The sequence below is a fragment of the Oncorhynchus kisutch genome, linkage group LG2, assembly GCF_002021735.2.
Source record: "Oncorhynchus kisutch isolate 150728-3 linkage group LG2, Okis_V2, whole genome shotgun sequence".
NCBI classification, from domain to species: Eukaryota; Metazoa; Chordata; class Actinopteri; order Salmoniformes; family Salmonidae; genus Oncorhynchus; species Oncorhynchus kisutch.
This window is the reverse complement of record NC_034175.2, coordinates 56,021,466-56,039,951: the sequence shown is the minus strand read 5'-3', so window position 1 is coordinate 56,039,951 and position 18,486 is coordinate 56,021,466. Positions and strand designations below refer to the sequence as shown.

The window sequence follows — 18,486 nt, the reverse complement described above, 5'->3', positions numbered from 1 at the left end:
GCATCCTGTAATTACATGCTATGTACAGGTCAATGTGCCTTATAACTTACAATATCAAAGAAGACTTGGCAAGCATCGATAGTGTTCAGTAGCTCACAGACATGGTCCTGGAAGGAGAGAAAGATATTAGACGGATGTACATTTCACAGTATAGTAACTTGATGATAAGTAACTATTATTTGTGATGGATTATCATTATACATGTACAGTCAGGGTTGAGGAGTAACGTAACTGTAATCTGTAACGTTACCAGCTAAAATATTGTAATCAGATTACAGATACTTTTGAAAAACTAGATGATTACTTCCGAGGATTACTTTTAAATTCAGAAAGAATGTTTGCTCAATGACATTCAAATCAGCATTGAAAAAAGGCAAGTTTGTTCCACCTGAGTGAGTCTGACCATAAATCAGAGACCACTATGATGACACACTAAATGTGTAGTTGGATCGCGGGAAAAGAGCAGGAATGGGCTTTTGTAGGCTACAGTCCAACACATCTTCCAATGGTGCGACTGCTGTCGGCATCCAAAGATGATCCAACTTGAATAAACACTTGGAGGTAAGGATGACAGCAGTGGTATAGTCTATGGTGATACGGATATCACTTATTTTTTATATCTACATATCGCATTGATGTGAATCACACTGCTGCTCTCTCATTTAGCTATTTGCGCCTTACGAATTGTGGTTGTTGTGGATGGCTGTTCACATACCTAATTTTAATAATAATGGTTGAATTCAACAAGTTCAAGCTGCCTATAAATCATTGTTTTTGAAACCAGTGGCTTTTATTGCTCAATCTAATTCATGCTGCTAACAAACAAACAAAATCCATAGGTCTAATGGACACATGCTAAAACTCACACACTTTTGATAGACTTAAAGGGGCAATCTCTAGTTGCTACATCCATTTTTGGACGTATAAATATATATCTATATATCCATTGATTCTTGAAGAATATAACTTATAAATGCCTCATGAGCTTAGTTCAACTGTCACACTACATGATAACCCAAAATGTAAACAAACACTGTACAGTCTCATAACATGGTTAAAACTATTTTGATATCATGGATGGTCAGTCCTTGCATCCATAGCTATGTCTATTCATCTGAGAGTGGTTTATTTCTCCAGGCCCATCCCTCAGCTTTTCACCAAAACAGAAACAGGGAGACCGTTTTGCTATAGTTTCCTCTGTGGATTTGCCCTTTAAACATTCCATGAGCGTAGCATTTATTTTTCAACTCGAATCAATGAGCCCAATCAGTCCTCCATGACAACAAAAATCATAGACAACAGTGTAGGGCTGGCCAATAAGTCCTTAGTTGTGGGGTTATGCTCAGGTAAAACAATTTGGCTAATCTATACTTCCATATTTCCAGGTCCTATTCTTGGAGATCAAGCGATATAACATTTATTGGAATGACTGGAATTCTGATAGACTTTGGTTTTTAATGTTAAGATATAAGATATTCTCTTTTTTCACTACATTGAATGATGCTTTGTTGCACATACCTTAAATTCCATCACATCTACGAATGTGAAGTAATACAACGCTAAATTCTTAAGGATTTCAGACTTCTCTTTTTGTAGTTGTGCAAGCTGTTGCTGTAGAAGTAAAGAAAAACATGGTTGTAAACTGAAACATTTAGTTTTTATATTCAAGTTCAACTTTGCAGGACACACAAAGCTTCATGGTATGGATAATGAATGATGAGCACAGTAAAATAGGCTGATGGAATCTGGTAGTATGGTGGAACATCTTATACTTCATCATGAATTTGTTCCCATTGCTATCTGTGCTTGGTAGTGCATGTTTTCTCTGGATAGTGTAAGTGGTCTCAATCTGTTAACATCCCTTGATATCCTGAGAAATACTACCAAGGATATCACACAACGGGTCAGGGTGACATTTTGACAACTCAAAAACGTAGAGCTCTAAGCAAAAAACGTTATTATTCCAAAATACTCATGTTGCGCTTGATAACTTCTCTGCATTTTAGCACTGTCACAATGGGGCCTTTATTTAGCAAATGATAGCCTCTCACAAACCAAATGTGAAGTCATGTTGGTAGGATTGTTATCTTTGGTGTGCATCCCAATTGGCACCCTATTCCTATTCCCTATCCCTTATGTAGAGCGCTTCTTTTGACCATGGCCAATAGGGCTCTGGTTAAAAGTACTGCACTATATTGAGAATAGGGTGCCATTTGTTAGACAGCCCTGGTCTCTTTCCCTACAACATAAATGTTACTTATTCTATTTTTCAAACAAAAACCAAACAAAATTTTACCTAACAGTTAACTGTTACCTAGCAGTATAGAAACACTTGAATGATCTTGAGGTGTGAAAGATGATAAAAACATGAATCATTAGCAATATTACTTAAACAAGAATCTACTACATAGAAAATAAGAGAACATGCAAAACATAGAAAAAAGTCATAGGCTGCGGATCTGACTTTAATGGACCCTTCTTCCCGACAGCTAAAAGTCCTAAGCTTCTGCGCATGTGTGGGATTCTGTACTTCACACTCAGTCTCTGCTCTACTCGTAGACAACCTCCTTTCACATGTCTACTGTCAATTATGAATGATAATTCATTCAAGTTTTACCGGTGAAACATCCACGCAGCATCTGAATACCAATGCAAGTTATGCACTTAGATCTTCTTGAGGTATAGCGTTGTTTAGAAGCAGAACAGTGTTGTGTTGTTTTGAATTACAGTGCATTCGGAAAGTATTCCTACACCTTGACATTTTTTCACAATTTGTTAAGTTACAGCTTCATTCGAAAATGGATTAAATTACTTTTCTCCCTCATCAACCTACACACAATACCCCATAATGACAAAGCGAAAACAGGTTAAGAAATGTTTGCAAATTTATTACAAAAAACAGAAATACCTTATAAGAAATACCTTATTTAAATACCTTATTTACATAAGTTTTCATACCCTTTGCTATGCGACTCGAAATAGAGCTCAGGTGTATCCTGTTTCCATCCTTGAAATGCTTTTACAACTTGATTGGAGTCCCCCTGTGGTAAATTCAATTGATTGGACATTATTTGGAAAGGCACACACCTGACTATATACAGACCTGGCCAAAAGTTTTGAGAATGACACACATATTAATTTTCACAAAGTCTGCTGCCTCAGTTTGTATGATGGCAATTTGCATATACTCCAGAACGTTATGAAGAGTGATCAGATGAATTGCAATTAATTGCAAAGTCCCTTTTTGCCATGCAAATGAACTGAATCCCCAAAAAACATTTCCACTGCATTTCAGCCCTGCCACAAAAGGACATCATGTCAGTGAATCTCTCGTTAACACAGGTTTGAGTGTTGACGAGGACAAGGCTGGACATCACTCTGTCATGCTGATTGAGTTCGAATAACAGACTGGAAGCTTCAAAAGGAGGGTGGCACTTGGAATCATTGTTCTTCCTCTGTCAACCACGGTTACCTGCAAGGAAACATGTGCCATCATCATTGCTTTGCACAAAAAGGGCTTCACAGGCAAGGATATTGCTGCCAGTAAGATTGCACCTAAATCAACCATTTATCGGATCATCAAGAACTTCAAGGAGAGCGGTTCGATTGTTGTGAAGAAGACTTCAGGGCACCCAAGAAAGTCCAGCAAGCGCCAGGACCGTCTCCTAAAGTTGATTCAGCTGCGGGATCGGGGCACCACCCGTACAGAGCTTGCTCAGGAATGGCAGCAGGCAGTTGTGAGTGCATCTACACACACAGTGAGGTGAAGACTTTTGGAGGATGGCCGGGTGTCAAGAAGGGCAGCAAAGATGCCACTTCTCTCCAGGAAAAACATCAGGGACAGACTGATATTCTGCAAAAGGTACAGGGATTAGACTGCTGAGGACTGGGGTAAAGTCATTTTCTCTGATGAATCCCCTTTCCGATTGTTTGGGGCATCCAGAAAAAAGCTTGTCCGGAGAAGACAATGTGAGCACTACCATCAGTCCTGTGTCATGCAATTTGCAAACATTTCTTAACCTGTTTTCGCTTTGTCATTATGGGGTATTGTGTGTAGGTTGATGAGGGAGAAAAGTAATTTAATCCATTTTCGAATTAAGCTGTAACTTAACAAAAGCATCCTGAGACCATTCATGTGTGGGGTTGCTTCTCAGCCAAGGGAGTGGGCTCACTCACAATTTTGCCGAAGAACACAGCCATGAATAAAGAATGGTACCAACACATCCTCCGAGAGCAACTTCTCCCAACCATCAAGGAACAGTTTGGTGACGAACAATGCCTTTTCCAGCATGATGGAGCACCTTGCCAGAAGGCAAAAGTGATAACTAATTGGCTCGCGGAACAAAACATCGATATTTTGGGTCCATGGCCAGGAAACTCCCCAGACCTTAATCTAATTGAGAACTTGTGGTCAATCCTCAAGAGGCGGATGGACAAACAAAAACCCACAAATTCTGACAAACTCCAAGCATTGATTGTGCAAGAATGGGCTGCTATCAATCAGGATGTGGCCCAGAAGATAATTGACCACATGCCAGGGCGGTTTGCAGAGGTTTTGAAAAAGAAGGGTCAACACTGAAAATATTGACTCTTTGCATCAACTATAATTGTCAATAAAAGCGTTTGACACTTATGAAATTCTTGTAATTATACTTCAGTATTCCATAGTAACATCTGACAAAAAATATCTAAAGACACTGAAGCAGCAAACTTTGTGGAAATTAATATTTGTCTCATTCTCAAAACTTTTGGCCACGACTGTAAGGTCCCACAGTTGACAGAGCATGTCAGTGCAAAAACCAAGCCATAAGGTCGAAGGAATTGTCCCTAGAGCACCGAGACAAGATTGTGTCAAGGCACAGATCTGGGGAAGGTTACCAAAACATTTCCACACAGTGGCCTCCATCATTCTTAAATGGAAGAAGTTTGGAACCACCAAGACTCCTAGAGCTGGCCGCCCGTCCAAACTGAGCAATCGGGGGAGAAGGGCATCGGTCAGCGAGGTGACCAAGAATCCGATGGTCACTCTGACAGAGCTCTAGAGATCTTCTGTGGAAGGACAACCATCTCTGCAGACGGAAGCCACTCCTCAGTAAAAGGCACATGACAGCCCAATTTGGCAGCATTTCAAACTCATAAAAAGACACACCCTCGTCCACTTAGCCTCGCCTTATGCCCTTGGGGGACTCCCTGTCACCATCTTGGACGTCGGTCCAAATGATTAGCCAAACAAGGGGAGTTTGCAACGTAAGCCCCTCAGCCCTCGTTTTTGATCTAGTTTGCGAATGTACAATTATGTTCACTTCAGGGCCTGAAACGCCCCATAATTCAATTTGCGATGATTGTACATTCGCTAAGAAAAGTCAGCCGAAATGTTTAAACTTCAACGTCACTATGGATAAGTCAACATACAAGTGTAAGTAAAAAATGAATGTAAAAAGGTTCGAAATTGTGCTACTAATGCACATGACGGCACAAACACGTCTCGTAAACGTAATGATGTTTTATTTGGTTATCTTCTGGAAATTGTAGAAATAAAACCATTTTCTTTTTCAGATGTTTCAGCTAGACAGGCTAACGTTAGTTAGCTAATTAATTTGCTATCTATCATACAGTAGGCATATATTATTAATTATATAGTTAATATAAGTAGACATGCAATCATAATTGACTGTAGCGCATATAAAGCACCCACAAGCTAAGCGTCTGAAAACACAATCATCGCGGGATGAACGAGCGACGAATTTCCAGGCAAGGGCAGTCCATTTAAAAATAATTCCTTCCTCCATCGCCCTGCAAGTGTATACTCGTCAGACGTCATGATATGTCATCAGAAGTGTCCACTTAATTTGAGGACTGAGGGGATTGGGTGTGTCTTTTATGTGTTTGGAATGTAGCCTTGGAGTTTGCCAAAAGGCACCTAAAGGACTCTCAGACCATGAGAAACAAGATTCTATGGTCTGATGAAACCAAGATTGATTTTTTTGGCCTGAATGTCAAATGTCAAGTCTGGAGGAAACCAGACCAGCATGGTGGTGGCAGCATCATGCCGTGGGGATGTTTTTCAGCGGCAGGGACTGGGAGACTAGTCAGGATTGAGGGAAAGATAAACGGAGCAAAGACCAGAGAGATCCTTGATGAAAACCTGCACCAAAGCGCTCAGGACCTCAGGACCTCAGGACCTGGGGTGGATGTTCACCTTCCAACAAGACAATGACCCTAAGCACAGCCAAGACAATGCAGGAGTGACTTTGGGACAAGTCTCTGAATGTCCTTGAGTGGCCCAGCCAGAGCCCAGACTTGAACTTGATTGAACATCTCTGGAAAGACCTGAAAATATCTGTGCAGCAACACTCCCCATCATCCATGTGTAGATTGAGGAGGGAAAAAACGAATTAATCAATTTTAGAATAAGGCTGTAACTTAACAAAATGTGGAAAAAGTTAAAGGGTCTGAATACTTTCCGAATGCAGTGAGCAAATTTTATAGCAGATGGTGTTAACACACTGTAGCATGGCCTACCTGTGTTTAGTTTCAATCAAAACACATATTTTGCTTAGTGGCGCGCAGTGTTGAGTTTTGGTCACATGAGAGAAAAATGCAACCATTTGCTCAATCATCCTAAAATCTCATAAGAAATTACCTTGTTGTTTTTGTCTTACAGTAATGTTTTACTATTATAGTCAGTTTTGTTATGTAGAATGCTATCATCGTGTTTTTGCAGACATTGATTAAACTTTGATCGAACTTTATTAAAAGAGCACCATTTCGCAAGACTAGCCTGTTCTCTAGGAGTAGAGCAGAGAAGGATAGGATCCTGCACATGCTCAGAAGCGTCGGGACAATTAGCTGTTGAGAAATAAAGTCCAGAAAAGTCTAATCTGCGGCCACTCAGTAGAAAAAAAAGGAACTATGAGGAGCTTCAACTTACCAAAAGAATATTCCAGAAAAAAAGCCAAGAAGTTTAGCATGCAAAAGAAAAACACAGACAGTAAAACATAAACCACTGCAGCAAAAAGTACAACAACATAGCAAAACACATCACAGTTACACCAAAGAAGCAATTTAACATTTCTAACAAAATATAAAGCCAGCCAACGGTGATAGCTGAGCATTGGGGAGAAAAATTACTTGAAAAGACAAACATGGTGAGAATATATTAGTTGTACTGAAAATGTTTAGCTATAAAGATAGAATTAGCATACATAACATAACATTTATGGAAATGTACATGTGGGTGGTACACCAATAATGAAAAGATAGGATGATGAATCTCAGATAAAATGTCATTTACAATTCCTCTTTGATCCCCAATTTTTTTATTTATTAAAAGTATGACAAAACACAACATTTATTGTACAGACCTAGTAGTTCAATAGAGAAAGGACTGCATATAGTATAGATACAAAGGCTTAAAATTAGCTTAAATAGAATGTAATATATATGTAATATACATGCAAAAGACAGACTTACATTGTTGTTGCGTGTTTCAACTGCTGGGAATTTTCTGACAATGAACTTGACAGCGGACTCCAGGTTCTTGTCTATTAGATAGGATGGTTTTGCTTTGGGGTCACCACAAGCCTATAACGAAGAGGGCCAAAAACACAGACAAATGCTAAAGATGCATCAACAATAATACTAACAACATATCAACAACAAAACATTGGCAGATGAGAAGTGATAGGATGATAAGTCAAATTAAGAAAGTGGTATTTCGGTCACGACTTGAAAATACATTGAGAGAGACTGTGTGAGAGAGAGCAAGCGAGAGAGCGAGCGAGATAGAGACACAGATATAGAGACATTGAGAGAGAGAGAGAGAGAGAGAGAGAGAATACATTTCTACTGACAGAGTGGTATATGGGAGGTTGGAGAGCAGTTAGTGAGAAAGCAGTGCATAGGCATACTTCTACTGGGAGAGAAGATAGTTGAACTGTGTGTTACATTTTAGATGTTAGAAGCAACAAATAGTTTGCAGATGTATGTTTGAGGTAGGGCAGTGTATGGTATATGACACTGGGCATGCACTTCAGCCTGACAAAACAGGAATAGCAATGTTTTAGTATTCAGTCTATAACACGTAAGAGTTGAGGTTCGCAATACACTCAAATGAACACAGTACATCCGACAGACATGTAAAGAAATAATATGAGCTTGATAGAAGTATGAGAACAGTTATAAATGTTCAAATCCCAATATGATCAAGACTGGATTTAAGATTAGTGATATGATGCCATGGATCCATGCAGGGAATACTTTCATTTTGCAGAGGAGAGCAGAGCTGTGTTGAATTGCAAAATGAAGTGTCTGAATTCAACTAGGCCCTATGCCTTCCCATTGCCTGATCTTCAATCCCTAAAGATACATTATTTTTATTTTGTGGTGCAAATGTCCTGGAACTGTGAAACTGTTCAATTTGATGCTCACAAACCAAAATAATGTATTCTGATCTAATTGTTAGGCTATAGCTGCTCACCGCTTTTCATAACAAGCTAAATAGTCTGCTACTGTTAGATATCATGTAAGAAATCAACTGGAAAAAAATTCACACTAGCAAATATGATATCTATTTTGACCTAGTGAAATAATCAGAGAGATTCAATTGAAATTTGGGATGGGCCTGTTTGTTGAATTGTGAACGTTGTTAGTACTGAAAAGCATACAAGTAATTCTGGGACATGATACTGGTAGGAAAGCAAGGAAGGGTAGAGGGAGAGGGAGAGATTTAGGGAAGAGCTGAGCAAACCTTCCAAACTTGTCCTTGCTGAGGGAAGCATTGTGATAGAAAGAGAGAAAACCACACAGGTAAACACGGGTAAAGTCAGGTAAACACAGGTAAAGTCAGGTAAACACAGGTAAAGTCAGGTAAACACAGGTAGAGTCATGTTTAAAACATAGAACCATGCATCTACATGAAAAAGGCTTTAGGTTTTACTTCCAGGATAGTTTGTTGAGGAATCGTTTGGCTGTGTACACTGTGCACAATAATTAATGTGCTGCTTGTAAAAGCATTGTTCAACAACTAGCTCAGCCTATGGTGGAGACACTCCTCCTAGAGTAGTAACACTGTAGACTGTAGAGTATCAAGGCTTTAAGTTTAAGAAAGGATATACAGAGCTCCAAAAATATTGTGACAGTGACAATTTCATTTTGATTTGGCTCCGAGGTTAAATTGCAAACAGTCTGCTTTAATTTGAGGGTATTTATACTGAACAAAAATACAAACGCAACATGTAAAGTGTTGGTCCCATGTTTCATGAGCTGGAATAAAAATCCCAGAAAATCCCAGAAATGTTCCATATGCACAGAAAGCTTATTTCTCTCAAATGTTGTGCACAAATTTGTTAACGTCCCTGATAGTGAGCATTTTTCCTTTGACAATATAATCCATCCACCTGAGGTGTGTCATATCAGGTGTGTGGCATATCAAGAAGCTGATTAAACAGCATGATCATTACACAGGTACACCTTGTACTGGGGACAATAAAAGGCCACTGATGTCTCAAATTTTGAGGGAGCGTGCAATTGGCATGCTGACTGCAGGAATGTCCACCAGAGCTGTTGCCAGATAATATAATGTTAATCTCACTACCATAAACTGCATCCAACGTCGTTTTAGAGAATTTGGCAGTGAGTCCAACCGGCCTCATAAGCGTAGACCACGTGTAATCACACCAGCCCAGAACCTCAAAATCTAGCTTCTTCACCTGCGGGATTGTCCAGCCACCCAGACAGCTGATGAAACTGAGGAGCATTTCTGTTTGTAATAAAGCCCTATTGTGGGGAAAAACTCATTCTAATTGGCTGGGCCTGGCTCCACAGTGGGTGGGCCTGGCTCCCAAGTGGGTGTGCTTATGCCCTCCCTGGCCCACCCATGGCTGCACTCCTGCCCAGTCATGTAAAATCTGTAAATTAGGGCCTAATTTATTTATTTAAATTGACTGATTTCGTTATATGAACTACAACTCAGTCAAATTGCTGAAAATGTTGCATGTTGCGTTTATATTTTTGTTCAGTATAAATCCATTTCAGGTGAAGCGCTTAGAAATTACAGCACTTTTTCTACATAGACCCCTCATTTTAGGGGACCAAAAGTATTGGGACAAATTCACTTATACAGTGGATTCAGAAAGTATTCAGACCCTTAGACTTTTTCCACATTTTATTATGTTACAGCCTTATTCTAATAAGGTATTTCTGTTTGTTATTTTTTAGAAATGTGTTAACATTTCTAAAAACCTGTTTTCACTTTGTCATTATGGAGTATTGTGTGTAGATCGATGAGATATATTTAATTTTATTAATTTCAGAATAAGACTGTAATGTAAAAAAAAAAGGGAAAAAGGGAAGGGGTCTGAATCCTTTCCGAATGCACTGTATGTGTATTAAAGTAGTCAAAAGTTTAGTATTTAGTCCCATAATCCTAGCACGCAATGATTACATCAAGCTTATGACGCTACAACTTGTTGGATGTATTTGCTGTTTGTTTTGGTTGTGTTTCAGATTATTTTATGCCCAATAGAAATTAATGGTAAATAATGTATTGTGTCATTTAGGAGTCACTTTTATTGTAAATAAGAACAGAATGTTTTTAAACACTTCTACATTAATGTGGATGCTACCATGATTACGGATAGTCCTGAATGAATCGTGAATAATGATTAGTGAGAAATTTACAGACACAGAAAAACAACAAAAAATTTGTCATTGTCGCAATACTATTGGAGCTCACTGTAAGGTAGTCTTTGATTAGTACAAGTAGGAACAGACACATGTATGTAAACCCAAGGAACCTACAATCCAATGAACCATCTACCAATGTACTTAAAAAGAATATGGGCTAATACATTTTATGCACACAACCCGTAAAGTATAAGGCAACAAATTTGACTCACTGTACTGTTAATTTCCCACATACATTGCAATATACATTGCAATATAAAAAATGTCTAACAGTAAAATGACAAAATTCACTTTGTTGTAAATACTGTATTTTTCTTTAAAATTTGCAAAATCAAAAGGAGTAAATAGAAAATATATTTCTCTACTTCATCCAACACAACCATGGTCTGAGACCCTAGTTAAGGTAAGTTGGTCTAATTTAATTTAATGACCAGCACTTAGGATCCCCATTAGCCGCTGCAAAAGGAGCATTTACTCTTCCTGGGGTCCACATAAAACATGATATAATACATAATACAGAACACTGTTAGTCAAGGACGTAAATACATCAATTTACAACATCACACATAGCCTACATATCAGTACATGCACACAATATCTAGGTCTAATACATAATACAGTGCACATTACAATATATATATAAAATGGCTGTGTGTCTTCACAGTCCCCTTTGTGCAGTAAGGGGTTCTTTTATGTGTATTTTAAATCTGGTTTTATTGCTAGCTTGAGTTACCTGGGTTGGCAGAGTTCCATGTAGTCATGGAGATATTTAATACTACAATCCAATGATTGTTATTTTTTCACTCATTATGTGATGCACAATGCAGAGAATACCGGAAGAAGAATTATAATATAATTACCATAGTGAATTATTGTAATGTTTTTTTTATGTGTCAATGAATCCCACAAGGGATGGGTTGCCAATTGGCGATTTGACACGGAAATATGTGCTTCCCAGCCTTTGTTCTGGACCTGGGGACCTTGACTGTGAAGAGACCTCGGGTTGCATGTATTTTGTTGTACTGATAGTGTCCAAACTGTGTGCCAACTGCTTGAACAGACAATTTGGTACATTCAACATATCAACACCTTGCACAAAGACCAAAAGTGATGCAGTCAATCTCTCCTCAACTTTGAGCCAGTAGAGACTGACATGCATGTTACTGACACTTGTCCTCCATGTACATGTAAGTGTGATACGTCCTGCTTTGTTCTGGACCAACTACAATTGACCTATGTCTATCTTTGCCACACATAACCACACAGCTGGGCAGTAGTCCAGGTGTGACAAAAGTAAGGCTGTAGGACCGGTCTGGTCAACTCAGATGTCAAGAAGGCATGGCTGTCCACAAGAATCCAAATAGGTCAGGTCAAGTTTGCAATGAATAACTTCAATCAGACCCCTCTCCATCTCTCCTTTAATAAGCATCCATGTTGTTGTCATTCTGTTAGGGACCTGTTTTCAGCGTATTAAGTCTCCAGTCATATGATACTGAGTTATGATTAATAAGTTGACTGTTTATAGACATAATTGGTAAAGACCTTTTAGCGTTTAAATTGGGAAATGGTAACTGTTTAAAGAACTTCTCTCGTGGTGGCCCAGATCCTAATGAGTTAATTGTTACATGATTAATTGAAAATCGGGTAACAATTAAGATAAATAACAGTCTTCAGATGAATGTTAAAGTCAAGTCACGACAATCGACAGACCTCTTCCCATTTTAGCAACCATTGAGTCTATATGTTGACCATGATAGCTTGCTATCTAGGGTTACACCCAGCAGTTTAGTCTCAACTTGCTTAAATCACCACATTATTTAATAATAGATTTTTTTTTTTATTCAATAATATTTTTAAGATACTTAGCACCAGCCTATTGCTAGTTACCCACTCTAAAACTGACTGGAGATCTACGCTAAGGGTGTCAATTATTTATTTTACTGCTGCTGCTGCAGTTTACTGTTGAGATGTCAGCATATGTAGACACACAGGCGTTATTCAAGGTCAGTGGAAGGTCAGGTAGCCTAGTGGTTAGAGCATTGGACAAGTAACCGTAAGGTTGCAAGATCGAATCCCTGAGCTGACAAGGTGAAAATCTGTCGTTCTGCCCCTGAACAAGGCAGTTAACCCACTGTTCCTAGGCCGTCATTGAAAATAAGAATTTGTTCTTAACTGACTTGCCTAGTTAAGAATAAAGGTACAAAAAAAATGTAAAAGGTAAAAACAGAAATCAGATATGGCCCTACCCGGCTGCCCAGCGGTACACCACACTCAACTGAATGTACATGAGAACATTCCATTAACGAAAACCCTCTGTGTTCTATTAGGTAGGTAACTCTCAATCCAAAATAAGGCAGAGGATGCAAATCTACATTTTTTCAGCAATAGGTTATGATCAATGACATCTAAAGCTGCACTGAAGTCTAACAGAACAGCTCCCACAATCTTCTTACTACCAATTTCTTTCAGCCAAGCATCAGTCATTTGTGTCAATGCCGAGCATGTTGAGTGCCCTTCCCTATAAGCATGCTGAAAGTCTGTTGTTAATTTTCTGTCAAATAATGTTGCATTTGATCAAACACATTTTTTTCAAAAAAGCACTTGAAACAGGCTGATTGGTTGTCTGTTTGAACCACTAAAGGGTGCTATGCTATTCTTGGGTAGCGGAGTTACCTTTACCTCCCTGACACACCGTCGTTTATGCTTAAATTGAACATGTGGCAAACAGGAGTCACAATGTATTCCGCTACCAACTTCAGCGATTTATCATCCAGGTTGTCGGTACCAGGTGATTTTTCCAGGACTGACAGTGTACTGACGTCCCCAGGGCGAACATTTCTTTCCCAGTTCTAATACAGTGCTAACTGTGCTTCTCCAGTTGTAACAGTGCTTCACGAGTGCTTTCCCAATGCTAACAAGGTCATTAGAGAGTGAGTAACAGACTGAGGTCAAGGCTGTTTCCTCATAGGAGACCCTCCCTCTGACCGCATAGTAGAGACCTTCCCTCCCTGCACTCTCAGTCAGTCTCTTGTCTATAACAGGACTCTTGTCTATGACAGGACTTTTGTCTATCTGGACTCAGACTGAAACACACAATACAAAGGAGCTAACTGAATTCCTTTATCACCCACTACATCAGTGTACTAATGAACTGTTGAACTGATTATTGACATATGGATGGATGATTTATGTTTTTTCTGCTGTACTGCTATCTGTTTTTACTACATTGATTGCTGTTTTTGTGATTGTGTCTCTGTAAGTACAGTATTTCCCATTGGGATTAAACTGTGTATTTCTATTCTGTTCTAATAATGTACCTACCATACAGTGGGGTCCATACTGCCAGTTAAACTTCCACTATATTGGTGTTGGGTGCATAGTTTAATGTTATTATTCTCAGGCTGAGTTGCTAGATACAGTAGGCCTTCAGTACAGTACCATCTTCCCTGATATATATCTCCTCTCTACTGACAAGTCCTGCATAAGAACATCCTACATAAGAGTGGGCTTCCTGTTGTCTCTGTAAACACTAGGAGGGTTCTGAGGAGGGGCTCTGGGCTGCTTCCGGTTTAGATTTCCCTTTCAATTATATGACGTCATAAGAAGCTCTCCTCTCCACAAACAAGGTTATTTTTGATCATTCTGGAAACCAACAAATTATTTTTTTAAACGCTACATTGCATTATAAGGGGGTCATACATGCTTATGACAAGTCTTACAATGTACTATAACTACACCGTAAAGTATTATACCGGTTACTCACTCTTAAAACAAATATTGCACTCGGGGACACTGATACACTACATAAACATTATCATGACAGAAATATTATCAGAAATATTATCATCAGAATCAGGCGGTTGTGTAAGTTACATCAATATAAAAAGCAATACTGCTGGCCCAGACAGTAGTGTCCAACTTGCAGGCAGCTGTCATAGCAGGGGTCTCATTGTTTTGCTGTCAACAATGTTAATGCTTAACTATAGGCTCTTCTTGGTACACAATCCCATATTGTTGGCCACTGAATCTTCAGATTCACGTTACTTGCCGAGTGGATATGAACAAAATACAATAGATCTCTATTTTGGACCAATTGTCTGTTTAATTCTGTTTGATAAAGCAGCTTGTCTAAGCAGGTTGATTTTCTGAGGTAGGCCTAGTAGACTTGTGCAGTAGACTACAGTAAAGGGATACACCTGTGGTAGTAGTATTACATCAAATTAAATTGTATTTGCCACATGCTTCGTAAACAGGTGTGGACTCACAGTGTAATGCTTAGAAGGCTTGTGCAGTAGTAATGGGCAGTAAACGTGTGCCGTAGGCCTACTGCAGATTTACCGCAGTAAATTTTAGATTTAGTTGTTTGATTTACTGAGGTAGGCCTTTGCACCAGCCTACAATCACAGTAGCCTACAATCACAGATGAAACAGAAAAAGACATCTGAGAATCTTCCTAAATTCTTCTGTCAGCTAGTATCAATGCCTACCAGTTGCTAAGCAACATATCTGTTAGTTCAATGCACAAGCATCAACCGGCCGCCACAATTTCAATAAGTACAATATGTTTTTTGATAAAACAAGAAATGTACCATGGGTATAAAACCTTTGGCATGTAGCCTATTGTGGCATGCTGAACATAAAAACTGAGGTATATGAATGGAAATATATGAGTAATAGGCTGAATATTACACACAAATTGACTGCAACCGAGTGTGACAAATTGTCACAACTAAAGCTCTCGCGTGTTGTGACAATCCTGTATCTTGCGGCCATCATGATAGTCATCTTGTGTCCTGGGGTAAGTTTTTTTCGTCTGAATTCTGTATCTGCATAATGTTTCTATCACATCTAACTTGAATTGAGAGTTGAGGGAGTGAGACACAGAAGATGATTGTGAGGTGCCTATAAAGGGATAGGCCTACTAGGCCAGGTAGACCCTCAGCACAAGGGTTGGTTGGCTGGAGGGTACTAGCAGACAGACAGTCAAGGCAGAGAGGCATGATTCTCCACTAGCCTCCATTCAGCTACACACTGGACAGCCTCCAGCTATCTTCTATCTGCTGCCAAGTCAGCAAAGAATCTCTAATACCCAGTTATTGTCCCAAATGGCACCCTATATAGTACACTACCCTGATCAAAAGCAGTGTACTAGGTAAGGAATAGGGTGCCATTTGGGACACAAACACAGTGCTCTCTCTCATCATTAAAGGACTGACTGTCACTGTATCAAAGTCATTAAAATGGACAGCTACACTCTAAGAATGCTCGTCTCTGTTACACTGAGTGAAACGTCTAGTAGGGTTGGTTGGTACCCAGATTTTCATACTGTCATACCGTCTCTGTACCATACTGAGGTATAAGGTATTACTGAATGTGCACACAAGGGACACACAAAACCATTTTAGCAGGGATCTTGATCCAGGATGGGATTGAATGTTTCTGCTGTAACCAAGAAGCTTGATCATTACATCTAGCCACTTAGCTAGCAAGTTAGCAAACCAAAAACATAGCCGGATCCCTGAGCTGGATATAGATTTCATATAGTTATACTTATATTTATAAGCAGTGGCATAGCACGCACCCCCGGAGTTGCTACAGTTTTAATGGTATTGAAAATCATACCTTTGGTATTTCGAAATACCTCGGTATACATTATAAATGGTATGTCGCCCAAACCTAACGTCTAGTATGGAATCTGCCATTCATGACACACCTCGCCAGTCCCCACTATGAATAAGTAATATATCAGTCACCCAAGCCACGGACTGTTTACCTGGCTACCGTCTAGCAGATGGAATCAGTACAGGTGCATCAGAGCCAAGACCGAGAGACTAAGAAACAGCTTCTATTACCAGGATATCAGACTGTTGAACAGACATCACTAGCCGTCTATCAGGTCACACACACACACACGAAACGCTGCTGTCCCATGTCAGAGACATTGAACCACTGGACACTTCCTGTTTCACACTGAGTATTTAAATACTGTATTCCCGACATAATGCATTCTAATATTCATACAACTGTACTTTGTATTTAGTTACACTGTTTATACACACTGCATATTTATTTATATACTGGATTCTTGACATTGCTCACTAATATATCTACTGATGTACTTATCATTGATATCTACTGATGTACATATCATTATCCCAGTGTACATACATATAGATTGCATTTTTATTACTGTTACAGTGCTATTTGAGTTGTTAATTGGATTCATCCTGACGTTCTTGATTGCTTATTGTAACTTGTTTACTCTTTAATTATTTGTGTACTTGTTTGACATTATACTGCATCATTTGGAGCTAGTAATACAAGCATTTTGCTGCACCCACTATAACATCTGCTAAACTGTGTATGCAACCAATAAACGTTGATGACTTTTTTTAAATTATAAATTAATAGCGAATACTAATACACTAGTAATAATGCTACTAAGAGTGGTTTTCTCTGTAGGGTTTTACAATGAGCAAATTAAACACCATGGGCCAATTTCCCAGACACAGATTAAGAGTCTTGGACTAAAAAGCACAAGTCTTAATTTGTGTCCAGGAATGTGGCTCTAGTGTGGAATTGGTATATCACAACATCCCCACTATCACTATGAGTAAGTGTAACAAACAAATCACAAGTATCTCTAAAACTGTGGCTTCTTTAAAATACTTCTCCCTTCTATCTCAGGAAAATGTGTTTACTGAATGTTTTTCAAACCAGGACCAGGATACAGTATGTGCTCCGGTGCATCAGGCATTTATAACAACTACATAACAACCATATAACATACATGTATACCAACTGTAGATACTGCCGTGCCATTGGTTAGTAAGTAGTATGCTTCAGTCATGATGTGCCAATATGTGTCTGTCAGATGGTAACTGCTAATCTGACTGATTCTAAATGTGTTCCCATTATATTGATCTCTGACTTCAATCTTAGCATTGGCTAAAGAACCTAGAAAAGCATTCCTTTGTCAATTTATTTAACTAATATTGTGGTGCTTTATGCAAGTATGCGGGAGAAACTATGTAGCTAGCTAGCCATCAAGCACAACAATTACTGCAAAGCTAGGCATGTAGTTACATTATAGGCTATTTCAGTGAGATACTATTTTATTTCAAGCCAGTGAACCATAGCTTTCAGTAAGTAGCCTATGAGTTATTATTATTTTTACACGAAGATTGAAATAGACCAATCTCAGAAAACAGTGATTTATTTGTCCTATTGATGAGTGGGCTTGGCTAGCCAAATTACGTTAGCTTATCTGCAACACATTTTCAAGAGGGCCTTGACTGGCATTCTGCGGCCGTAGCTGTCATGAATTGGGTTTCAAAATAAAGGTTTCTGCCATACACCACATATGAGTTTGGGGGGGTTTGATCTTTCAATCTCTTGAATGCAGTAAAATGTATTATGAACCGAAGAATTACACTGGTACCTTACCTTCTTGATATTATAGATGCGAGTGAGCATTCCGATGCCCCTGTCGTTCAAAATGGTAAATTTCTCGGCCAGTTTTTGCTGGCCAGGTTGGAGCGAGCCGCGCGACAGTGTTGCCGACATAGCTACTGATTCTTGTAAAATATTTGTTTTAGAATTGCTGCTGCGTTTTGTTTGTTGTGAAAATAGTGACACTCCAGTGCTACAATGTTACAATTCGCCCATTATGTGGGTGGAGCGGTTTCGCCAATCCCCACTCCTCTCTCCCGTCGCGGTTTTTACTAGGTGTTGTCCTATTTTACGAAAACGAGGCTGACAGGCTGTTTCCTGCAATCCAAATGCACGTCACGTGACCCG

The 18,486-nt window shown here is 39.1% G+C and overlaps 1 protein-coding gene across 7 annotated transcripts in view; it reads right to left on the bottom strand.

Annotated features, from left to right (window-relative positions):
• The window catches only part of LOC109868426 (nck-associated protein 1), a 57,901-nt gene extending 39,469 nt beyond the window's left edge, over positions 1–18,432 (bottom strand). For 2 of the 7 annotated variants that reach the window (XM_020458006.2, XM_020457989.2), the window contains exons 1-5: positions 18,133–18,430; positions 8,750–8,767; positions 7,474–7,584; positions 1,519–1,611; positions 51–107 (exon numbers count right to left, since the gene is read on the bottom strand). In XM_020458006.2, the coding sequence (XP_020313595.1) occupies positions 51–107; positions 1,519–1,611; positions 7,474–7,584; positions 8,750–8,767; positions 18,133–18,252 (399 nt within the window). In that variant the 5' untranslated portion in view covers positions 18,253–18,430. Of the gene's footprint in view, positions 1–50; positions 108–1,518; positions 1,612–7,473; positions 7,585–8,749; positions 8,768–18,132 lie in introns of all 7 variants that reach the window. The other 5 variants (XM_031797897.1, XM_020457998.2, XM_020458022.2 and 2 more) reach the window with 3 other exon arrangements.
• Between the last annotated feature and the right edge of the window lie 54 nt (positions 18,433–18,486).